The 24526-nt window shown below is 46.9% G+C and overlaps 2 protein-coding genes across 7 annotated transcripts; one reads left to right on the top strand and one right to left on the bottom strand.

Annotated features, from left to right (window-relative positions):
* Positions 1-1931: 1931 nt before the first annotated feature.
* Positions 1932-11586, top strand: LOC148838504 (eukaryotic translation initiation factor 5A-1). Of its 3 annotated transcripts, none has more exons than XM_088911107.1 (6): positions 1932-2543; positions 4346-4520; positions 4601-4705; positions 5310-5441; positions 5962-6033; positions 6634-9698. In XM_088911107.1, exons 2-5 carry the CDS (start codon positions 4353-4355, stop codon positions 6022-6024), a joined length of 468 nt encoding a protein of 155 aa, XP_088767233.1. In that variant the 5' UTR covers positions 1932-2543; positions 4346-4352; the 3' UTR covers positions 6025-6033; positions 6634-9698. The 3 variants fall into 3 exon arrangements, with proteins under 3 accessions (XP_088767233.1, XP_088767234.1, XP_088767235.1); XM_088911108.1 differs by having other exon boundaries at positions 2181-2543; positions 8810-9698; XM_088911109.1 differs by lacking the exon at positions 6634-9698 and adding an exon at positions 11293-11586 and having other exon boundaries at positions 2190-2543.
* A 1927-nt stretch (positions 11587-13513) lies between these two features.
* Positions 13514-24481, bottom strand: gps2 (G protein pathway suppressor 2). 4 transcript variants are annotated; one of them, XM_088911105.1, is made up of 12 exons: positions 24271-24481; positions 22783-22899; positions 22410-22519; positions 21971-22083; positions 21402-21481; positions 20670-20749; positions 19994-20168; positions 18975-19058; positions 18675-18751; positions 17845-17940; positions 16523-16606; positions 13514-14364 (listed from the first exon to the last, which is right to left on the bottom strand). In XM_088911105.1, the coding sequence occupies exons 2-12, from the start codon at positions 22874-22876 to the stop codon at positions 14272-14274; spliced, it is 1086 nt and encodes a 361-aa protein (XP_088767231.1). In that variant the 5' UTR covers positions 22877-22899; positions 24271-24481; the 3' UTR covers positions 13514-14271. The 4 variants fall into 4 exon arrangements, with proteins under 4 accessions (XP_088767231.1, XP_088767232.1, XP_088767229.1 ...); XM_088911106.1 differs by lacking the exon at positions 24271-24481 and adding an exon at positions 24094-24268; XM_088911103.1 differs by lacking the exon at positions 13514-14364 and adding an exon at positions 15957-16253.
* Between the last annotated feature and the right edge of the window lie 45 nt (positions 24482-24526).

The following is a 24526-nucleotide window of genomic DNA, read 5'->3' as shown; positions in this document are numbered from 1 at the left end:
GCTGAAGCCTTGTGCAATGATGTCTTACCGGATTCTGAAATATTTAGGGATTAAGGCGTATTGGGATGTGTTTTGGTTTCTTTCGTTCCAGTGGGGTGCAGAACTCAGACGAGTGAAAGAAAGGCCACGTGCCCTCGTGCCTCTCAGAAGGCCGATGGAAACCGGCGTCACCCGCCCGCTGGCACGGTGCCTCCTCTGCCAGACCAGAACGAGCCCAGGCAGGGCCCCGAGGAGACGTCCCACCCCCTCGCCTCGTGACTAAACCCATCTCCCACCCGCCACCACACCCACCACCTCCTGGCCACGCTCTGCCCTTCCCTACTTAGGTCACTGGGCTCAGATTTCAGGGGCTAAATTTAACCGGGCTGGCTCTGCACATGGTCAAGATCTGTCCGCTTGACTCCCTGGTTTATTTTAAAACCCGGGGAAGGCGACTGAACCATTTTATCTGAAGGTGGTCTGACAATCCAGCTTTCCAGCACCATATCCTAACCGCCAGTGCGTGAACAGAAGTGATCCCATACAGTGTCTGCAGTCAACCTGGGGTATCAGCCCACCAGTGGAACAGAATTAACCTCACACAGTGCTTCTCAGGATTTGGATCGGCCACATTTCATCTGGTTTACATTCCAGCTGAGCTCTACGCCAGTCAGGCTGTTTGTTCTATAGTTTCTTCAGACTCTTCTTTGGCTCTGAAGGAGTTGGGTTGTTTAGCAGTTCATGTCATTGAACAGATTCTCTCCTTATTCAGGTGAACAGAACATCCAAAACCAAGCCTCTTCAGAATATCGAGTTGCTTTGAGTGGCTGTTAGATACAGTGCCGTTCCTACCTGTGACTGGTCGTTTTAAGAGAGGATGGATAGAGTTTGCGAAGTGATTTCACAACCATACCCCCCCCCCCCCCCCCCCCGCTGGCAGAGTTTTTCTGAAACGAGAGAGTGAGTGAAGAAACAGATTCCGAAGGTCTAATCATAATCAGCAATCAATTAGTTAAAGGGATCATTGAGCCTGAGTAATTAACAGCTCAAACTGCCCACAAAAAAGACACCGGGATCCTGAAGGAACAGGACTGGCAAGCACTGATCTCAAACCCAAGACTGGAACTGTAATTTAAAACACAGACTCTGACCCCCACCTTGCTGTTCTGTGATGCTGAAACCCCAGAGAGTGTTCTATTGGGTTAAACAAAGCTTTTTTGAACATAAAACAAAACTGGCCCAACAAGGAAAACACAATTGTACGCAGAAATGTTAAAATAACTACACATTTAGCGTGTCTTATGATGAAATATTTCAAATTATTTTCTTGAAATTCACTGGATCCCTTTCCTTAACTTAAAAAGGAAATTGGGGACATTCATTGCAATACTAAATATTCAATTATTAAACAATCCCACCTGGTCATTTTGAATATCAGTAGCTTTTGGATGGCAGAAACTCATCCAAAACTGTGGTTAATATGTGAAATTCTTCACAAAGAGTTGGCAGTATAAAGACTATAAAGACCCATCTCGCTTTTTGTTGCACAAAATAGGATACATACTCGATCTCAGGCACTGCGTTGTAGGATCTGTATTATTTCTTTTTCATATTTCTATGGCTTTCTAGGCTAAAGTTTAAAATGGGGACATTTCCTTAACTTTGGAAGACAGGACTTTGAAAACAACGTTTTCTGTCACTTTGTGGTTCTTGCTGGTTGAAATAAGCAATGCCACGGTGTGGCCTGACTGATCTGTACAACTCTGCTTTACCCCAAAGGTTGTTTTTTTTTGCGCCCCCTGCAATAACGGTGCGTTACGAGGAATGAATGGGAGACAGCGAGGCTTAGGTGTGCGCGCTCCCGAGAATCGTGTCCCAGCTGGCGTCCGAGCAGCACTTCCCCTCTCCCATCCCAGAAATCCGCAGCTTGCATGCACAATGCAACGGCGCTGAACAATTGGTTCCGTTTGTAATGTGCGCCGCTCGGCGAAACACTGGCGCTGTACAACAGCTCGACTGAGGAGCCGGCGTAGGCTGTTCCCATGAAAACAAACGAAAACGGGAGGAGAGGCGAGGGGGCGGCGGTGGCTGGAGCCAGGGGGAGTGCGCGTACCCATGACCTGCGCCCATCAGCAAAGCGCGCCCCCCCCTCCTCTCCGCCGCTTGTCTGCGCTTTGTGGGCTTGAGGTGAGCGCGCCTGCGCAGTCGGCAGCGGCGTGGAGCTCGGGGTTGAGTCACAGGGGCTGAGTGTCACTTTCCTCTTCACCAGCGGCGGCTGCCTGGCCACAGTTTCGTCTGGGAGAAGCCGCTGCGAGAAAAGAAAAAAAAACAGAGAAAACGGAGAGAGAGAGAGAGAGGCTTTTCAAAAAAAAATAAAGGAAAACAGCGCCACAGCGGGCAGCCCAGACTACGAGACAGACGGCAGACGGGAGGGAAACGGCAAGGATACCTACAGGGAGAGAGAGAGAGGACACGGACAGACGGACGGACAGCCGTGCGCTGAGCGAGCAAGGGGAGAGTAAGAGTAAAGGCGAGCCGAGCAGTGAGCAGGGCAAGCGGACTGGGTGAGTAACTTAGTAGAAGACTACTGTACCAGACGGGAGCGCGCATAATACCATGCAACCTCACGTCTCCCCCAGCAGCGCACGACCGAGACAGTATCATGCACAACTGCCCTCTTTTTCATCTTTACCTATACGGAGCATCTTGGTAATCGCGTACGGGGCGGTTCTCCGTGGGCTCTTTCTGCTGGAGTTAAGACGTACGCGGCCACTCTTTTTAAACACGACTACGGGGTTGCAGGTTTTTTTTTTTCTGCAGATGAATTCCGGGGGGCCGTTAGCAATTCCCCCCCCCCCCCATAAAAAAAAACTGTGTGAGGGCTTAACTTTGTCTCAGTCAGCGACTGGCTGGGACTGCATGATTAGAGAAAGAAGGGGGCACGTCTGTAAAGATATCGTTTTTGTGTCGTAATAGCTCACTCGTTTTAATTTTCCTGTTGTTTTTTGTTTTACCATAAAAAAGCTAGCCCCTGCACTGTCTCCCCGCATTCCGTCACTACAGCGTGGAGTTAATGCCAGGACGGAATTCTGTTCTGTGGGTCCAGTCAGTGCTGAAACGCATCCCCCGCGCCCGGTTTTTCCTCTTCTCCTCGCACCAGTGTTCGCCTCTGTCGTAACCTGCTCTCACTATGGCGATTCCCCCCTGAACCGGGGCCTCCGGAGTCCCTCCGACTGCTGCAGCATTAGCAGTCGAGGCGCCGTGACAGGCGAGACACTGCGCACGGGCCTAGCTTGTGGCTGGGCTCTTGGCTGGGACGCAAATCCGCCGTCACTAGACCGTGCCCCCCTCTTCATTCGGCATTCCCAGTTTTCTCTCCCGAAATGTGCTCCCCCGAGCCCCAGGCTGGCGTGGTGGTTCCCGCACGCCGCCGGGCGCCGTGATTTTGGCCCGGTTTTGGCAGGGAGAGAGCGGCCCGCCTGAGCTTTTGCAGATCGTGGAGCTGAGACACCGGGGCGGTGTTCTCCGTGACAGGGAGAGGCGCGCTTGTGAATGCGCATATTGCGAGCTGCCGCGGAGCTGGCCCGACCGGTGGCGTTTCCTGAACTCCGCGCAAAGCCCCCCCCCAATTTGCGTAACAAAATGAAAAAAAAACAACAACAACAACGCAGCAGCACTTGGATGGGAATGTGCGGTTGTGTATGTAATGTCACCAGTTATAAATATGAACGCACTGCCTTTACAGACCATCCGGTCCTTGGCTGTAAACCCCCCTTCGTTTACTTTTTAAGTCTAAGCCGCTTCGCGATCCACGTGCTCGGTGTTGTTTTTGTAATTATTCACTGTCAGTATAATACCTCATTTATTATTATTATTATTTTGACAATCCCTATAAAGTCTGGGTTGGTGGGCTCGCTAGCGGCGGCGGAGATCTGGTCAATTGCAAGGCAGCGTGTGTCCGCCGGGCACTGTAACACTAACAGGTGCCATTTTTGCAAAAGCCTCGGGCCGCGTTTGTGCTTAAATTAGACCCCCCCTCCCCTCCCCTCCCTCCCTCCCCTCTGGCCGCAGAAGCCACTAACCTCGCCCGGAACCAATGCATAAATCAAGGCCACGGGTTTTTCTACCGCACGGGCAAGTAGCGAGATCGTGATGCGGGCAGTGCGGGTTGGTGTCAAAGGAAGTGTTGTTTTACAGTTGAGGTGCAGGTGAAAAGTGCGCTGTTAGCAACATTTCAGATGACAGTGCTTGGACTGTCCAGCTATTTGCACGAATCGGTGTTAATCAGTGCGCAGAGTCACAGGGCCCCACAGGTTTCACAAACAGTGCGGCAGGGGTGAGATCTCCTCGTGCGTCTCTCCGCCAGTGACGAGATGGCCGACGCGGATTTGGATTTCCAGACGGGGGACGCCGGGGCCTCTGCCACCTTCCCCATGCAGTGCTCTGCCCTGCGCAAGAACGGCTTCGTCGTGCTGAAGGGCCGGCCCTGCAAGATCGTCGAGATGTCCACCTCGAAGACGGGCAAGCACGGTCATGCTAAGGTCTGTCCTCCCCCCCCGGCACGATCTGTCCTGCCCCCCCCCCCCCAATGCACACAGTGGTAATGTCTCCCCGTCCGCAGGTCCACATGATCGGCATCGACATCTTCACTGGCAAGAAGTACGAGGATATCTGCCCCTCCACCCACAACATGGACGTCCCGAACATCAAGAGGAATGACTACCAGGTAGGGACGGCAGCTGACTACAAAGGCAGGCGGTCAGAAGGACTGGGAGAAGGAGGAGGGAGGCATTGTGGGCTACTGGACAGAACTGAGTGATTGAGAGAGACAGAGGGAGGCAGTGTGGGCTTGTTGACAGAACTGAAGCACTGGGAGAGAGGGAGGCAGTGTGGGTTAGTGGTTAGAGCTGAAGCACTGGGAGTGAGGGAGGCAGTGTGGGTTTAGTGGTTAGAGCTGAGGCACTGGGAGAGAGGGAGGCAGTGTGGGTTAGTGGTTAGAGCTGAGGCACTGGGAGAGAGGGAGGCAGTGTGGATTAGTGGTTAGAGCTGAGGCACTGGGAGAGAGGGAGGCACTGGGAGAGAGGGAGGCAGTGTGGGTTAGTGGTTAGAGCTAAGGCACTGGGAGAGAGGGAGGCAGTGTGGGTTAGTGGTTAGAGCTGAGGCACTGGGAGAGAGGGAGGCAGTGTGGGCTACTGGACAGAGATGAGACACTGCCTCCCTCTCTCTCTCCCAATGTGGGCTAGTGGACAGAGCTGACAGGGAGAAGAGGGGGGTATATTTCAGGTGCAATTCAAAGACGTTTCTCCTCTGCTCCCTTCCGTTACTCACAGCTGATTGGGATCCAGGACGGGTACCTGTCTCTGCTCCAGGACAGCGGGGAAGTGCGTGAGGACCTGCGGCTGCCTGAGGGAGACCTGGGCAAGGAGATCGAGAGCAAGTTCGAGGCTGGAGAGGAGATCCTGGTGAGTCCTTCCCCTCCGGCATGGGAATCGGAGCCCTGTTGGAACTGACGACCCCTCTGTACCCTTTGGCCCATTCAAATATCCTGCTGAAGAACATTATCTGTCTGCCAGTTTATTAGCGTTTATTAGAAGGGTTGCAGGAATGTGAATCTTCACTATCGGTGCAGTCACATGGTTCCCTGTTGCTCCCCGTCTGTGCAGTCATGCGGTCACCTGCTCTCTGTCACTGAAGTTGTCCTGTTCCCCGTGAGTCACTTTCTCCCTCTCGGTTCAGGTATGCCGTCCTCTGTTGCTCGCTTGCTGTAATCGTGGGTGATAGTGCAGTCCTCTGTGACGTGCTCACTCTCTGTAGGTACGGTTCTGGGGTCTGGCGCCGCAGTTGGGTGGTGCTCTGGGTCAGTGGCGCAGCGCTATCGGGGGGACTCCAGCACTCTGGTTTGCTCTCAGTGTCCAGGATTGATATGGCAGTTTAATCACGCTGTCCAGTATCGCAGTATCACTCTTTCCTTCTGTATTTCAGATCACTGTTCTGTCTGCAATGAATGAGGAGTCTGCAGTTGCCATTAAGGCTATGGCAAAATAGGCACTACAGGTAGGGTGTTGTTATTATTCTACACTGTACATTCTTTATCCAGGACAGGTAGTGTGTCTGCTGGCTTTCATTCTAGATGAGCTCTTAAGAGTGTGTTAGCTCATTAGCGGATGCTTTTTAGAGAGACCTAGAAAACCTGCAGATGCACTAGGACTGAATACCCCTGGCTTAAACCTTTCCCATGCTGACTTTCTGGGTGTCTGTGTAGGGCCCTGCGGATTCTGTCACATTACTTTGTACGGAGTCCCTCAGACCAGTCTGTTTGCCTTTTGTGAATGACAGAACACATTTAGGCTGCACAGGGAACACGTATGATGATGCCTTTAAAAAAAAGTAATAGTAAAAAACTTCACCCCCTTATGAAGTTTTCCCCTGAGCTTCCCTGTCAGGCCCTGCCTGCCTCTAGCACATACACTTGCGAACCGCTGTGATTCCTGTCTGCGCCCATCGTCGTACTGCAGTATAACATTCCCCGTTCCGAGCAACGGCACGCTCCCTCACTCAAAACGTAATTTTATCTTCCCGTCTTCCCCCTCTTCTCTCTCACCCCCTCTCCCTTTTCCACCCCCCCCCCCCCCTGCCCTTCTGTCTCCCTCTCAGGGGCTTGCAAGCTGCACTGGACCCGAACGAGAGAGAAAGACTTCAGTATTGCCATTCTCTCTTTCTCTCTCCCTCACTCTCTCTTTCTCTCAAAAACCTCCTTTACTTTTAAAACGCCTGTCTGGGTGAAGTTAGAAAACAAACAAAAAAATCTATAATATATATATATAAGACTGAAATAAGAGTACCACCGAACGAGGGTGGGAGGGGGTGGAAGGGATGGATGGCTGTTGCCCTCAACCCCTCACCAGTCCCCACACTGCCCGCGGGTGTAGATATGGGAATAGTGGCTTGGCGGCTGTGTGCCCTCACTAAAGCCCAGCTGGCAAAACACTGCTCAGTACTTCAGATTTCAAGGGCTTGTGTGTACCTGTGTTCATCCAAGCTTCCCCACCTCCCTGCTAGATCTGAGGCTGTCAGTCCAAATTCCGATCACAGGGTGTCTTCAGATCTGGTCTGACTCCCAACGCCGCCCCGCCCACCCCTCATGTCCTCCCTTACTTCTCCCCCTCTGTCCCGGTCCTGGAGCGCCACAAGACACTGCTCAGCAGCTGAAGACATGGCCGCACCGCGTCGGTGATTCTGCTCGGCCACTAGATTCCACCCAGGTGTCGTTTGATCCAGCCTGCGCTGAACCTGCACTAAAGCCCGCCCAGTGCCCTCGACGAGATTCTCGTTACAAACCTCACAATGTAGCCTTTCAGTCTGTGGCGCTGGGGCTCTAGTCCTGTAAAGTGAATTGGAGATCAGTGTGGTCTTGCCTGTCCAGCGTCCTGTCTTCTGCCCCTGATCTGCCGTGTTTCTGAGCCGCTGGTCTGCCACGCCCCTCCCCCCTAAGGAACCGTTCCTTTAGTAAGATTATTAATGACAGAATCGGTTAAGTATTGAAGCGCATGGCAGACTTACAATTTGAAGACACCCCACCCCCTTCTTCCCGGGACTAGGAATAGGATAGCTGTCTCTCCAACCCCTGCCGCCCCTCGAAAACTAAGGAGGCGCATCGGGAATCATCGACTGCTCCAGGCTTTTGAGAATATGGACTAAATTGAGTTTTGAAGTCGGAGCGATGCGTTATGGATGTTGACGTGGGGATTCCGTGTGCTGGTGACTTCCCCTGCTGCCGCGGCTGATCAGACAGAGGCATGTCTGGGATTTTGCTCCTGGAAGCCGCAGCATGTTTTGCGTGTTGGCGATGCTTCTAAAACGCTCTATTATGCAGAAATAAAGCGCACTTCAAAACCTACGATTACCCCAACCTTGCCGAGTCAACCAAGGGTCTGCAAGTGGTTTTGGGACCGCTGTCGGACTCGTGATTACAACTGTGCTGTTACCACACCAGAAACGTAAACTGGTCTTAACTCCTTCATTGTTATATTAGTCCCGCTAAAATATCACTGGAGTAATTAAGGGACTAAGTGCAGCAAAGGTGGGATTTGGATGAGCTGTTTTTTCAGTAGCCCTGGCTATCTTAAAAGGTCTTTCCACAGAGGGTCAAGCTGCGGTGCTATTTTAGAGTAGCGTCAGTTAGGGAGGTACACTGTTTTTTGATTTGCTGTTAATCAGATTTAACTCACAAGCAAGTAGCTGACAGTAATATAGCACGCACTTGCTCCCTGAACCAATGGGGTCTTGATTTGCCTTCTAGGACTGTGCCTTAGAGTTTTATTTATTGCAACTAGGAAATACAGTAAAGTTCAGGTGGTGGGTAAAGTGCTTCCTGTCAGGAGTGTCAAACCTGTGTAACGTTAAAACGTTACCCCCCTACCCACCAGCCTATTCTCGTGCCTCCCTGGGCTGTAGACATGTTTGGCAAGGGCAGTGGATTGGAGACGACAGTAGAGAAATGACAGGGACACAAACTTGCACACAGGTAGAGCTAGGGATACAGCCCTGAAAAACCTTTTCTTTAAACCCCCAATAATGCTAGGAATCCTGTATTATCTGGCCTGTATCCTCCTCCACACCATTCCTAATTTGTATATACAGTATATATATATTTTGGGGTGTATGTTTGTAAGAATCTTTGCTCCCAAACCCCCCAGAGACTTGAAGGGCTTTCCTTTCTGGCAAATCACATGAATTGGATACTTCTCGTTTATGGAATGTGCTCCGGCTGTGTCTCCTATTGCCCGTTAGACTTCTCCAGAAGTGCCCTTTGTCTCCTCCTTCTCTACAGCCCAGTCCCTAGCGAGCAACACCAGTGGACACCTCCAGTACACTTAAAGGCGATGACCCCCCAGTGCACTTCAGGCTGCATCCTTGATCACGAAATGCTGCAGCCCAAAGGAAGTGGCGTGCAACTGTTGCTAGCCATTACTTCTTGGGGGAGGGGATGGTGGGATGCGAGAGAAGGCATCTTCCAGCCTCACTGTAGAGAGCCACAATGTTAGTTTTATCAGGCCACCTGCAGCCAAGACAGTTCCCAACAAGATAAAAGACATGGACAGATAACCTCTGATCTACGGGCTGCTGAGCAACCAGAAGCAAGCATGACAGACCAAGCGGCTGCCTCTCTCGTTTGCAAGGCTTTTTAACAGAATGGAATACTTTTGCTCCCTTTCGTCATACCCAAAACAATTTATTCGAAGTGCTCCCCCCCAAAAAAAAAACCCAATCACTTCTGACCTGTACTAACCCGCAGGACTGTGGCTCTCCGGGAGCAGGGCTGGCTGAGCACACCAAACGGGAAAAGGGGGTTGGGGTTTTATTGGAGGAGATGGCCTCTATGTGGTGGGTGAGGGGGAGCAGTGTGTGTTTCCTACATGTTGTGCATCATGAACACAAGAAAAAAAAAAGGCTGAACAGAAAAAAAATGTCAATGCCGATTAAAGAGGCAGGGAAATTTGCTTAACCGCCTTCGTGCATCGCCATTTTTTTTTACACACAGATTTTTTTTTTGGATGCCTCTGCAAATGCCAGCCTCATCAGAACTTACACTATTTATGCGTGAGAGAGCGTTATGAAATCAGCCGTATGTCCTAACTTAACAACCCTGCGTTAAAACTTTTAAAAGAGTCTCGACTTCATGGGGAGATGGATTTGGAAAATGAGGAAAAAAAAAGAAATACAGGTAGCTATCGAGTCAAGTGGCAGATGCATTTCTGAAGCTTTAATCGAAATTCTAAATTAAAAAAGTTTCCCCATAAGAAAGTGTTGATGGGAGAGGGGGACTTCTCTCAAAAAGAGGATTTCACTACCACGTTAAAACAATTAAAACATGACATATTTATTCATATGTTTATACAGTATAATAAGTCATTTTCTAACCAAGCATTAATAATCAATTACAAGTAGTGTTAAGGGAATAGATGCATAGATGAATTGGCTATAGACGCATCTGAAATGCTCAGCTCTCTTCAGTTCTTTCACTCCTTGAGCCTTTTTTTTTTCAATAAATATTTTTTTCCTCATTTTTCTTCATTTAGGTTTTTGGCCGATTACTCATAGACTGTTGCAATTGTTTTATTTATTGAATGTTAAAGTGGGTGATTTTATCCTTTTTTTTTTAAATGACTTTAACAACGGAAAGTTTTTCATCACCGATCAGGGAAAAGCAGCTGCTGATTTTAAGAGGTTCAAGCGAGGAGCCATGTCAGTTAGGGTCAAGGTTAATTCCATGCTGAAGAGTCGGAAATTCTTCTTCAGATGTTACTTTGCAAGCAACCCAAGGGTAACAACTCCTCGCTCAAACGTCTTAATGTTTTATAAATTCTTTCCTCTGAATTTCTATTTTAAGATTTTTTCCACACAGTAGCTTCTTTTGTTTCATAGTTTTATTGACCTTATTTTAGATTTAATTCAATGTAAGCAGAAGGAACAGGCTAAGACATTGGATCGATTTCTTTAGTGTGGGACAATGGGAGATGGATGGAGACTTTGAGATCACGGAGATGAAGACTGTGCGTCTCGCAAGTGACTCTGTTCCTCCCAGAGCCCAACTGGGTACTTGTGGCGCTTTGTGTCTCAAACACTCTGTCACGCTGCCAGACTCCGGCTGCACCGAAGCGTGTTAAAGTGAAAATGAATTCATCCTGAATTGAGAAGTAGTATATATTCTCGAGGAGCTTTAAACCACAACCATGTATACCGAGAACTACCTGTACAAATCTTGTACAGGTATGTTTCACTTACATCCTCTGATTCCTTTGTGTGAAGTAGGTTACACCTCTGCTTGTGGGTTGAACTGTGAGCAGCACGTACAGTAATTGTAACCCCCTGTTTGCTCTCCAAAGTCACCCTTCTGAGGAGCGTTTATTCAACTAGAACATCTCGCTCATGTGCAGGATGAGATTTTCACCCCAAAGCAAAGACTCCATCGGTGAATTTTCACCCCCCAACACCCCATCACTGTAGTTTTACATAAGGTCACTTTTTTCTATTTTGCAAACTAAGTATTGACACCTCTCAGATTATCAACTGTGCATTTGATTATCTTGTAGTTCACTAAATCAGTGAGCTTGTCTTTTGTAGTAGGGGGTGAAAATTTGCTAAAGAGAGTGTATGTGTACAGTATGTATGGGGGGAAAGGGTTGGTAGAGACCATTAGCTTATAGATTTCTCTGAAGGGGCAGAGGTTGGGTTCTCTTTTGAACTTAACTGGTGTTGCATGTACAAGCCCAAAAACACACAGCAGGAATCGCTTGGGATGTATTTTAACAGGGATGCTCAGTGAACGAGAGAAGAAATCAAGTTGGGCAGATGGGGGGGGAACCACTGCCTATACCCTCAGTGGATGAGTTTTGTCCCAGACGGGACGGCATCTGCCATCGAGGATGAAAAGGCCTCCGACATTTCGGGCCTAAACCTACCCTGGACTGGGATCGGATGGACAAAGCTGACCCGCTTAAAATTCACGGACTGTGCGCTTCTGCCCAAATGCATCCTGTGTTGTACAGATTACAACTTTTTCCCATTAAAAATTGAACTTTTATTCCCTGAGAAATGGAAAAAACAGTGTTGTCCTATTTTTTGTACATTTGTAAGGGCAGTGTTGGGAATACACCCACACCTGTATTGTTTTTGTGGGGATAGATTTCGTATTATCTTTTTTTAAAATTTGTCTGACAGGTTTTGCAGTTTCAGATTTAAAAGATAACATTGTTTCTAAAAAAAAATGTCATTTGATAGGTGGTGCTGTGCCCCATGATCTGTTTGTTAGGAGGCACTATTTTTGTTGGGGACATTGTCTCTACGTTTGTCCCCAAAGCGAAGGTAATATTTGCTGACATGCAGAGTTGCAGTTTGCTTCACACACCATTATGTCTGATGGCCATAAATAAAAGCCGAAGGGCTGCCTCTGCTGGGCCTCTGACCATTTTTCACAATGATCTTAGACTAATTTGCATCTCATGGTGGAGTTGAGGTCAGTTTAAAAAACACTGCTTTTGGTAATTCTCGGTGGTGTTTCTTTGTCTTAACGGTACCCTTTAAATGTGATTCTGTTTGCTGATTTCCCAGTGCTTTGTACAACTCCCCCCGGTAGCTGAGAAGGAAGATTGCATAGAGAACGTAAATTTAATTAAGGGTTCCGTTAACGTGACAAGAAACAGAAGATGGTTAAAATATCCAAGACCAGAACTGGGAGAATGGTTTAAAAATGAATCAGAGGAAGGTGAGGCTTTTCTGGCAGGCAGGACAATTTTCCGAGACTCGACCGGGGGCAGGGAGGGGCAGGGAGAACAGGCTCTTTTTGTTTGCAAGTTCCACCATGATACTTTCAGAGGATCCCCAGTTAAAAAAAAACTCTTAAGAAATGGTAATAGCTCAAAACAAGTTTTAGGCTAATTAAGAAGGATATGCTTTATTAATTTCTAATAATTACAGTTGTAGTAATCAGAAGTGAAAAAACCAAGATGGACTAACAGAAGAGGATGTTGCAAGACAAGGCTGTTACCAGATCCCAGCTTGGAAACCTTGTTTCTTCATAGAAAACTAACTTTACAGGAAAAGGAAAAGCTAAACGTTTTTTTGGTTCGGTTTCCCTCTGATAAAGCTTTTAGTTTCCTTCTCGGATCGCTTGTTATTGAGTGTGTTAAGCTGCCATGTAGAAAGGTGTGTAACTCAACACTTTCCTGTGTGGTAAGCTCACCTGAACAGGGGTCCTGCTAGATGGGAAAAGGAACTCAAAATGTACCCCTCCCTGTGCCGCAACATAACGAAACAAATACTTTCAAGCCAAACCTACACTCGGTTTCACCTTAGATCTGCTCTGCTGATATCACAACATCAGTTTGTTTCGCAGTGCGTTTGGGAAAGACATTTTTCATGCCAGCACCTTTTACCTTGATTCCCGAGAGATGGTCAGTCCGGAACATCTTTCAGATCAGCTATAAAGCATCTGCTTCTAAAGACTGGGCAAGTCACATGCTCATATGAGGGAACTCCGGTTCCCTGAGGACTGTCAGTTCCTGCTCCAAAGCACTTCGATACCATTTTAAAAGCGTCTTGACGCCACCAGTGGAAGCTGTGCTGATGCGATCCCAGTGTAAGTTCCTGAAGGATCAAGACTCTTTGCACTCCACTGTCCCGCTTCCTAAACCCACAGCAGCTGGCACTGCCCAGAAGGAGCCATGTGTCCCCACTGGAATCGGGCAGACGAGTTCGCTGTTCTCTTTTCTGGCAAGATTCCTATTTTGAATTAGTCGCAGTTATGCAGCCTTTTCCGATTGTGTGGATTGTCTCTCATCACTGCATTTAGTAGCCATTAATTATTACAGTTTTGCATGTCAGCTGGCAAAGGCACACTGAATAGTCACTTACACAAGACCAACTCCTCAGGACAGTTTCATCTTGGCTAAAGGAGTTGCGTCTATCGTGCCTGTTCTCCAAACTGTGCTCCCATCAATACAAGATGGCTTATTTTTCAGTCATCGCAAGATCATTTTGCATTTTGTTAATAGTTTATTATGTTATCAACATGAGCATTTTATAAATTTCATTGCAGTTACAAACAGAAGAGAATCAATTTCACAAGAATGAAACTGTGAAAGAAGTGCTGGCTCTTTCAGCTGTCTCAGACCTAAACAATGATTTGCTCTCTACTGGGGTGACATCAGGGCTATTTGTGCACTATTCTTGTTTAAACCTCATGCTCACAAGGGCCAATACTACCTAACCTGCACAAGGCATAACCTCAAAGTGTAGCCTGGAGCGCTTTCTGGGTGAACACCCTTCTGAGTTTGCTTCAGACTATATGTCTGTAGCTGTGTCTTACACAATTACTGAAGGTCACAAATGAACAATGTCAAATATTTCTGGTATAAAATGACCCCATCTTGTGAGAACGAGGATTAAAGTGTTACCTACCCCACCCCCTCTCCTGGTCGGGCTTATTTTCTGAAGATTTTAACATTTTAAAGGGTTTTGTAAGTTTTAACATGTGAAGCGTCACTGTTCATATGAATGACATGCTAAAGAAATTCTGATGCCTTGCTCCAACAGGTTCCAAAGACCATGATATACCGTTTTGTTGCAGCCCTAAAACCCACACGCACCCGGCATGCTTCCCAAAGAAAAGTGCAACAGATCAGGCAGTGGCAGACTGTGAGGACCCCCACCTCACAAACACACACACCTGCTCTGTGCTGCCATGGAAAGTTGCTATGGGGACGGTAGCACTGCCCTGGCTGGCTGTCATGGCTACTTGCTATGGGGATAGTAGCGCTGCCCTGGTTGGTTGTGGGAGAGATAGGCGTGGCGGGGCGCAGACTGACTGGAGCTCTGAAAGCTGGCCTGTGAGAACAAAGAAAAGACAATCTGTAAGTATGTGGACAGGTGCGGCGTGACAGTCCTGTTGCTGTCTGGCCAGCTGCCTCTCTCCCTCCCTAGCAGCCCTATTTCTGCTAGAACAACTGTCTCTCCACTTCGCCAACAAGGCATGTTTCTACTAGACCCATCCCTCCCTCTCCACTCTCACAGTTCTCTTTCAAAGGAACAGTCCCACTGTTCCTTCTCAAAGATGCCATTTCTCATCTCTCCCAGACCAGTTTCCTACAATAATCCAGCCCCACTACTTCAGGGTTAATAAGGAAACATAGCCCAAGGGAAACGCATGGAAATTAAGAGAAAGACCATCAGGGATTCAAAACTGTAAGCGCTTCTTTACCCAATGGATGATGGCTGTCTGGAACAAACTGCCCCGCCATGATAGTTACGTTTTTCAGGCCCTTAGTGTCCCAGGGTTAAAAATCTACCTACACATGTTCCCGGAGCTGGAAAGATCCCAGAGTTTCCTTGGTGTGCACACCCCACTTTCCATAAAATCCACAACACATACATAGGATTTTCTGACACTGATTAGTGACATTTGAGTCAAGACTGCTGGTAGACGTCAAACCAGAACACGGGAGAATGAGGAACAACAGGGATGAAGGAAGACCCACATGAACATCCCAGGAGGTGAGGGAGAGACACCGAGCAGAGACGCCAAGACAGCCATGAAGCATGTTCGCTACTCCGAAAAACAAGGATGATATTTAAGTCACTTCTAACATTAACACACATACATAAATGAACAGAACAATAACGTACGCGAGCACCCTGAGTTAAATGATCTCCAAATAAAATTTCTCTAATTTATGGGTGTTTGTGGAATTAATTAACTGATTCTCCAAATGAGCAGGATTAGCCAAATAGTCTGGTTTGTAACTTATTTTATGGGAGATTTCGTACTTATTAGCAGTTTTGTAACTGGTTACAAAGTAAAGCACCTCTGCTGAAATGTGCAGACATCAGTCCTGTCCTATAGTTCCCCAATCCAGCAGGTTTTATAGGCAAATCACTTCTAGGGGCCCGTGGCAATTTATGTGCAACCTATTCAATAGATGGTATATCAAATTAGGTAACTTAGAGATTACGGGTGCTGCGTCAGAGCTCTTGATTCCAGGGTAGGGAACCTTTACACCCTACCAAGGAGGCATAATCTGCTCTCTCCAGGTCATGCATGGCATACGCAGAAAAAATTTGGAGTTCACGTGGAATGAAAATTTGAAAATGAGTTTCCTTCAATGGAACAAGGTATCACTGCCAAATGATATTTCAGCTTTCCCAGTCTTTTGAAACAGGTAATTTGGGTGACCTACAAAACTGTCTGGATTAGGGTTCGCCAGGACCATGGCAGAAGACTCTAGATCAGGGGTGACAAGACTCAGGTGCAGTGTTGGCTGGTTTTTGTTCTAGCTCTGCAGTGTTTTGTCCAGGCTGCAGTGTTGGCTGGTTTTTGTTCTAGCTCTGCAGTGTTTTGTCCAGGCTGCAGTGTTGGCTGGTTTTTGTCCTTCATTATGAATGAAGGTGCCGTCCTTTGGATGAGATGTAAAACCAAGGTTCTGACTCTCTGTGGTCAGTAAAAATCCCAGAGTGTTTCTCGAAAAGAGAAACTCATGGCCAAAGGAGTCCTGGCCAAATTTCACATTGGCCTTTATCAATCATGGCCTCCTAATAATTCCCATCTATGAACCGTCTTCATCACTCTGTTCTCCTCCCAACTGATAGCTGGTGTGTGGTGAGCGTACTGTGTGCACTCTGGCTGCCGTCACATCATCCAAGTGGGTGCTGCACATTGGTGGTGGTGGAGGGGAGTCCCCATTACCTGTAATGCACTGAGTGGAGTGTCCAGAAGAGCGCTGTATAAGTGTAAGGAATTATTATTATTAGCTCAATCTGTCAATTAACTTAACTGGCATAACAGTTGGATAATTCTTCCAGTACAACACTCATTTGCAGGCATAGTAGGTGTACCTGTACTCCTCAGCTGAAACATCAAACCTGAGGATTAGATCTATTAAGTTTAGATCCTGAGCTGGAATGAAAACCACCTGACTGCCCTGCCCACAAGGAGTTAAGATGGGTAGCCCTGTCCTGGACATGGCAGGTCAGGACTGGGGTGACTCACCGCGTGCGCTTGCTGGGGGGGCGTCCCATGGCTGAAACTCCCAGGAGAAGCTGGGCGAGGAGGGTGTGGATAGGACAATCCAGACTGTCCGAACAAAACACAGGACACAATGGAGACGAGTAGTGAGAAAGCAAAATAGGGAAATGGGGATACATGGGGAGGAAGGAGAAAAAGAGGAAGTGGAGGATTGAAAAAGGAAAGAGAGGAGAAACAGAAAGATGAAATGAAAAGTGACTACCACTCTTAGGTAGGAACTGCACTGAGTTCAATATCACATATGCAGTAGTTTGAAAAAGCATGTTAAATACGGTGTCTTACAGAAGAATTCTGGCCCTTTCAGTGAAGCCCCATGTTTTATGAAATGACCAAATGATGCATTCACATTTTTTTAGCTTAATATTTTAATTAACAGTTCGAGGACAGCTCAAGTGAAAAAACTGAAATAGGTGAACGGCGTACGTATTCAGACCTGTGAGCTCAATAACTGGTGGAAGTGCCTTCAGCAGCGATTATCTTTGGGTAAGTCTCTAATCTCTGAATTACAACTCTTTGGCTAAGTCTCAGTCAGATTACCACAAGCCCCTTTTTGCAGTGACTTCGACATTGTTGACTTGTGCATTTTCTTCCATCTCAGCCACTGAACTCTAACTCGTTCAGAGTCACTGTTGGCATCATGTAGGCATCTGTCATCAGTTTCTTACTCGCCTCACAGCTCAGTCTGGGGGACAGCCTGCTCTAGGTAGTGTATCTGGGTGCCTTACATGTCTTAATAATCAGCATTACCATACTCAAAGAGATATGAAGGATCTCTGAAATGTTTTTATACCCTTTTACTCTATACAACCTTATTCCTGAGTTGTTCAGAAAGGTCCCTGGTTTTCACGTTTGAATCTTTGCTTGAAAGTTACTCCCTGGCTGAAGATCCTTCTCCTACTGCAATGGGTTTGAATACTTATGCAGCCATAACGTTGCCATTTTTCTTTAATATTATCTAATTTACTTGTCTTTCGTTTTTTGCTTTGAATGTGTGAAGTAGGTTGTATATATAACCGATATTAATCACTGCTTCAAAGAGTCATGGCTACAATCTTTAAAGCAACAAAGCTGTGCAAGGGTCTGAATACTTTTGCAAGTACCTGTATATCATAGTCAGTCTTTGTGTGTCTGTGAATCAGTGTGCAGGAGTTGTGTATCAGTATTTTTGTGTATTCGATGTGTGAATGTATGTATAAGTTTGTAACAAGAGTGTGCAACTTTGTATTTCAGAATGTCTGTGTGTCTGAGCGTAGTAATGTGGCTGTGCATGCACCTGTAGCACTAACCTTGCCCGCAGAGGGGATCTGCACAGTGATGGAGGGGGTGGGCAGGAGTCCGGTGTTTGGGTGCAGGGCCTGGGGGTGCATTGGCCGCAGGGTGGTCTGAAACACACACCCCTGATAAATCAAATGTCTGTCGATCGATCAATACCATTATATTGCTCTATGCTTAAAACAAACCATTAAGGCAATTTGAAAAACCTGACAAACCCTATTACCCCTGTCAAGCAAGTAATAAAAGCTAATTCTACAGGTCTGGTGGGATTTGTTTCTTTCTATAAACTCCTGGCAAAGAACTCTAGAATGCAGAACAAGAACAGGCACAGAGTTGTTCTACCCAGAATTTAACACTACAGAATCTAACTTGGATATCTGGGATGCCACCATGTCATATAGATCTGGAAAGGCCAGCAGCGTGTTCCTGTTCAGCACAGAGAGCAAGACTCCAAAAATAAGCTGACAGAATACAGAAATGTCAGCCTTAGCATTTCAGACAATTGCTATGTTACGTATAAAAACCCAAATACAGTTATGTGAAGAATATAAAGAAGAGACCATATAAATGGTTTAACATATTTTTATGTGAATCAAGTGCTTGCTCATATAAGCCATGTCCACAGACAGTAATAGTAAACTTGGTCTTGAAATGGCTCTGTACTGGGAGGGCAGTGTGGAGTACAGTTCTCACCATTGTGCTGTGTGCCCAACGCAAACATATCACACAAAAACATACAATTTCACACCCCACTGCCCTGGGAAACACAGGAGCAGACACCCAAGCACACATACAGACTTCACAATTTCCTACCATCCCCATTGCCTGCACTTGGACTCACCGAGTCAGTGAACCCCGACTGCTGGTTGGCATGTTCCAACTGCTTCTGGAGGGGGATTCCTGCATTTGGTATAAAACCTGTAGGCACAGAGGAGAAAGGGAGAGAAGCACGCAGATTAAGAAGAGAAAGCGTTCCTTCACACAGACCGAAAGGCATTCTGCTGCTTTCGTCGAGCACGCGGTCCAGAAGGTGCATCAGCCGAGGAGGGGAGTCGCTGCAGAGAAAGAGGGAGCACCACGCAGCACAGCTCAGTCCAGACACTGTGAGCTGGGGGTGCACAGAGAGCGCTGTGGCACTGACCTGGCTGGGAGGTGAAGTGGCTGTGAACCGTGTAGTTCTGCTGCTGGTGAGGGAGGTACTGCATGGCCTGGAAAGCTGATGGACCTACAGAGACAAGAGTGACAGAGACAGAAAATATTAACACCATAGCAAACCACAAGTCAGCATCAAGCACAGGGACCAGGACCACAGCCTGGCCTATGGGCTCTACAGGCCCAAATGGGCTAGTGATATACTGTATATCTGTATTAGTGACCTTCACATGCCTTTTTGCAGTATGTACAATGGATGAATATGTCTCTGTACTAGTAAAATGCATGTGCTCTGAATGTCTGAGGCAAGATAAGCCTCACATTTCACACACATTTGATTTTAATATGCTTCATGTAGTGTGGAGATTCAGCTAGTTATTAATTAACTAGTTATACATAGCGTTCAGGGAGGGAGAAACGTTTAGTGCTTTTTAACACAAAAAACTCACACGGGCTGGGCTGACTGGGAGACTACTGGCTTGTTACAAACGACTACCATTTTCATCAGTTTTAAAACTGAGTGAATGACTTTATTGTAGTATTGACTTGACTGCTTAACTCTCCCACACACACAGGTTAACACTTGTTATATTCACATTATGTTCTAAATGTTGACATCTGGCATAAAAATGCTGTTGCTTATTTATTTTGACCGACAAAATAAATGTAGATGTGAAAAGGGTTAAATATGTAATCAAATGTATATAGCCAAACACACTGGTATGATGCACACATAAACAAGCACACATGAGGCAGAGGAAGATACTCCTCATGTGTGGAATGAGGAGTGAAATAAAAATGTCTTTACAAAAATATGAACTCTTGAGAAACAGGCATAGAGAAAACATCCTGCGCATAAATGTTTCTTCTGCAACGCAACACATGAGCTGCAAATGAATGGAGTGATTGTGCACCTATGGTGCTGAGCTGAGACACGTTGTGCATCTGAGAGAAGGAGCTGAAACTGTCTGTCTTGTCCTGGGGTGCGGGCACACAGAGTTACATTACCTCTCAGCTGTGGGCTTCCAGTGTAGCTGACTGGCACAGGCTGTCCAGGGGCATAGTGGGAAGTGTGCTGCGACTGGTTGACACTGTAGGGGCCGTGCGCCGATTGGCCGGCCTGATACTGGGCGTGCTCCGAGCTCCCGGCAGAGAAACCGGTCTGCGCCTGGAAGTGACGTCCCTGCGAGATGGCAACACCCACCAATCAGATTCATTTCACCTTCAAAGGCTCACTGCCACACCCCCCCAATCACTCTACACCCCAATGCTCTTTGGGATGATCCCTCACACATCTACTGTTGATAAAACCCTAAAAATATTGTGTCACTTAGTTTTTTAAATTGGGAAGAAACAAGCACATATTACAACACCCCGATTCGAAATGTGCAATGCTCCTGACATGCTGTGTGTGCGTGTGCACTGACATCCAACAGACAGCAGTGCTGTTCTCTAGCAGGGCATGCTCCCTGGAATTTTCACATATCCATGCAGCAGTAGGGACATCCAGGGAACTTAAAGACCTCAGTGGTGTAACAGATGGATTCAGTCGTAAGAGCTCAGAGTTCAATTAAGTCTTTAAGAGAGTGTGATGAAACTCAGAAGAGCCGAGGGCACAGGAGGGCAAGGAGACAGGGTCCATGTCTGTGTGTGTACATGTTCATGTGAATTCACAGACACTCACTGGCATGACCGGACTCTGAAACAGCTGCTTACTGCGCTCAGTCAACAGAGTACCAGGACGGCCATGACTGACTGGACTCCCTGAAAGAGAGAGAAAAGAGATACAGAGATTTTAAATAACTGACTACAAGAGGAAGGAGTGAGATGGGTATAGAAGGGGCATGAGCACTAAAGGAGTGCAGGGCCCCAGACACTTCTCTGAGCGCTGCAGGAGGTCTTTCACAGCAGTAATACAGACCAACATGGCTGCCAACATGGTTGCAGGGAAACGCTCCTGATCAGATGACACCAGTCAGCTAGTCCTCAACACAAGACACACATAGCACACAGAATACAAAAAATGAAACCTATGGAAAAAAAACTTCACATTTTCGTAAAATTCACAAAAATTTCACATGACAAAGATGACTAAAAACTGTAAGTGAGTGCCTGTGACAAGTCCTCTACTGGGGTGTGACCAGAAGGTATATTTGTGTGTGATTATGATAAATAAAAATGTCTTTACAAAAATATGAACTCTTGAGAAACAGGCATAATGAGAACTACTGAAGAGCTCTTTAAAACCTGAAAGTGCCAAAGCTATGTGTTTCGGATCTACTTTCACCCCAACCTGAGCTTGATTTCATTAAAGTGTACAACACAAACTATAGAAACAGATCGAGAGGCAAGGAGAAGCGCTCACAGCTGTAAAAAAACAAACGTGTGAACGTGTGTGAGCGTGGGCAGGACTCACCCTGCATGCTGAGGAGGTGCTGTCCAGAGTGGATCGCTAAGCCGGGCTGATAGGCGGCAGAGGTCAAAGTGGTCATGTCACTGAGAGTAAGAAAGGGCGAGATGGTGTCACAATTCACTCTTCACATCAGACGATTTAACCCCTAATCCCAAAAGATCCTGGCAAAATCAGTCCAGTAGACTACACTTCAGGATCATCAACACTTCTGCAACCACTTCTGATCCAGACCAAATGCACCACTATCACTTAATCCTGCTTGAAAATGGCAATATAAATGCAAATGTGAAAAATGGTGAAAAAGACCTCCACAATGCAGCATCAGAGTAAAAGGTAAGGGCCAGTATATAAAGGTATGCTGATTTTCAAGCAACCTCTGATATCAATTAGTTAACTGAACTAATTCTTTGGATCTCCTCTATTTGTAGTTGAAAAAGAGCTTTTAAACCTGCAGGATTAAGGCTCTCAAATGTGTAGGTTTTCAGTCCAAAAGGGAAGAGGGCCCAGACATGTCCCTGTTATCTCTGCCTCTGAAAACACACCTGTCCGTGTTCCCTTCCTCCATCTCTTACCTCTGTTCTTTTCTTCGCCTCTTCTCCTCCTCATGCAAAACTTTCTTCAGCTGCAGGAACAGCTGGTGTTTCTCCTCCTGAAGGCCTTGAAGCTTCTCCTCCATTTTCATGATCTGGCGGACAGCAGAAGAAAGGAACAGGTCAGCACAGGGAGAGGGGATACTTTGCTGAGGATTCAGATTGATCTTCAATTGGAAGGAAAATAGGATCAAAAAGGTTAAGAGTCCCAGAGAGCATGACTAGTACACCCCTGTAACTAGTATAAAGATCAACTTGGACTTTAAAAGGCTCAAACTCTAAGCCAAGACGAAAAAGCATTTTCAGCCACCATTGTGCCTGGTTAACTTCTACAGTGGACAGTCATCGTCTGGGTTTCGCAGAATTGTCAGAGGGGCAAGTGACTGGGCTGGGAAACTGGCGTTTTCTGCCCCCGTTTCACCTGTTCCTTGGTCTCTTCCAGGGACATCCTCTCCTCCATCTCCTTCTTCCTCTTCCTCTCCTGCTCCTCCTTCATCTTCTGCTCCATCATCTTGTCCACCTCTTCCTCCTCTGCAAGAGACAGAGACACAGATTAAAGTAAGGGGAGCACTTCTGCACAAGTGAATACATTCTGCAAGTCTCTGAGGCATCTGGAGGGATGCACAGGAGAAAACCACCCATTTTGGAACAATGGAGTCCTACCTGCGCATCATACCAAGTTTATCTGAGCACGGCAAACTGATCAGATTTAAGGCCCAAACAGGGATGAGGATTTTTGTTTTACAGGGACCGTATTACGTCAACGAACGTGAGAGTGAATCGCCCTGGCTTACCCTGTCTCTTGCGTTCCCTCTCCCTCATGATGTGGCGGTGCAGTGCCCGCGCCATGGCATTGGACAGCTTCGGGCGTTCCAGGAGGGCAGGCATGGCGCCGGGGGTGTCAGAGTCACCTGGGAGAATGAGGAGAAGAACGAAAAGGCTGAATCAGATCACCGGGGCCTCCAAAATCCTTTACTTCAAAGCTACTGCTCGTACAGCCAGCCTGCGGAAGATCACCTTCTACCCGCAGCTCCCTGGCTGTGGTCCCCAGTCTGTCCCCAGAGGGGATGCCAGGAAAACAACAAAAACTATTCGACTCTTATGCTGCTGGGGTTTTTAAAATACCACTGATCCAAGTAATGCATGCTCATGATTAAAACTAAAACCCTCCAAATTACATCTCTCAAATTACATCCCACCCCATTCCAAGTGTAGGACAGGGAGACACCAGGGCCAGTCCCGACAGGACTGAGCAATAAGACGGGGGTGCCCGACTCCCTTCTTCACTGGGACCAGGAATCAAGCCTTGGGAAAGGGGGACAGTTCAAAGATCCCAACAGCCTTGTCCCGCATTTCTGTGGGCAATGGGGGAAGTGGGGGGTCAGGCGACAGCAGGCTGAGGACGTGCTCACTCCATCGACAGCCACAGGTGACCCCAGGCCAGATCACAGGCAGAGCTGTTTTGCCACAAAGCATTACTTTCGACTTGGATTTGCCGCGGAAATAACCAGATATCTCATCGGATATACACGGGAAAGCTCATTCGCAAATCGTGCCAGCGTGAAAGAATAACTGCTGTACAACCCGGGATGCACTCGTGTTGTGTTTTTAACACTGTAGCCAAGAGGCACAGCACACTGAATACCAGGCTGCTGCATATTCAGTATTTAGTATCTGTGGTACTTTATACCACTGGCTTAAGAACATCTGGGATATTCTACCTTTATTCTGAGTTCACGGCTACTTCGCTCATTTCTCAACTTGTTCTGCTTTAAACAAATAGTTTAAATATATTTTTACTATATTCTCTGACAACATAGCTAATTTGAAGATTCACTATAGAAATATATCAATACGCTTTTCATCTTGTTGGTTAGGTTAAGGCGCAAGACATTCTTTCATATAAAACCTGTACAGGTTCACACTCCAACCAGCAGTGTATTTTAAAGTACTATTATTAATCTTAATGCCATATTAGCAAGTCGACTACATTAGCTAAAGTTCCGTAGTAAACAAAATAATGCGACGCAGGTACGAAATCAAGGCAGTTAAAAACCGTTAAATCGATTTTCTAAATACTAGCGAAGTTTCTCAGAATAACTTACTGTCCGTCGCTACAACCGCCTGTGTAAATTTACTGATGAATTATAACGAAATTAGACCAGAACCCAGCGACACCAGAAAAAGAACCATTTTCTTTCCGTTGCGCAGTTTGAAGCTGAGCGCGGATGCTGGACCGTATGCGACAGTAAACACGGCGCCTCATTTTTCACAAATCTTACCAGATTTTCACCCAAAACTCTCGGAGAGACACGGTGCCAACCCCTGTCGCTCGCTTTCCTCCTCTACGCTTCTGGACGAGTTAATAACTGTTCTTAATGGAGTGCCGCCTTTTACGTATTTAATTTTATTTTTACAGAAAAATAATCTTAAAGATAAAATTGCTTCCAGCGGTTAACGGCGCACTTCCGGTGACGAAGTCCAAAAGCTGCCAAACGTCAAAGGTCAACAAGAGCGCTTCCAGGGAGCGTCCCATTG

The sequence above is a fragment of the Atractosteus spatula genome, chromosome 3, assembly GCF_055471065.1.
Source record: "Atractosteus spatula isolate fAtrSpa1 chromosome 3, fAtrSpa1.hap1, whole genome shotgun sequence".
NCBI classification, from domain to species: Eukaryota; Metazoa; Chordata; class Actinopteri; order Semionotiformes; family Lepisosteidae; genus Atractosteus; species Atractosteus spatula.
The sequence above is the reverse complement of the archived record's forward strand: the minus strand, read 5'-3'. Positions and strand labels throughout refer to the sequence as shown.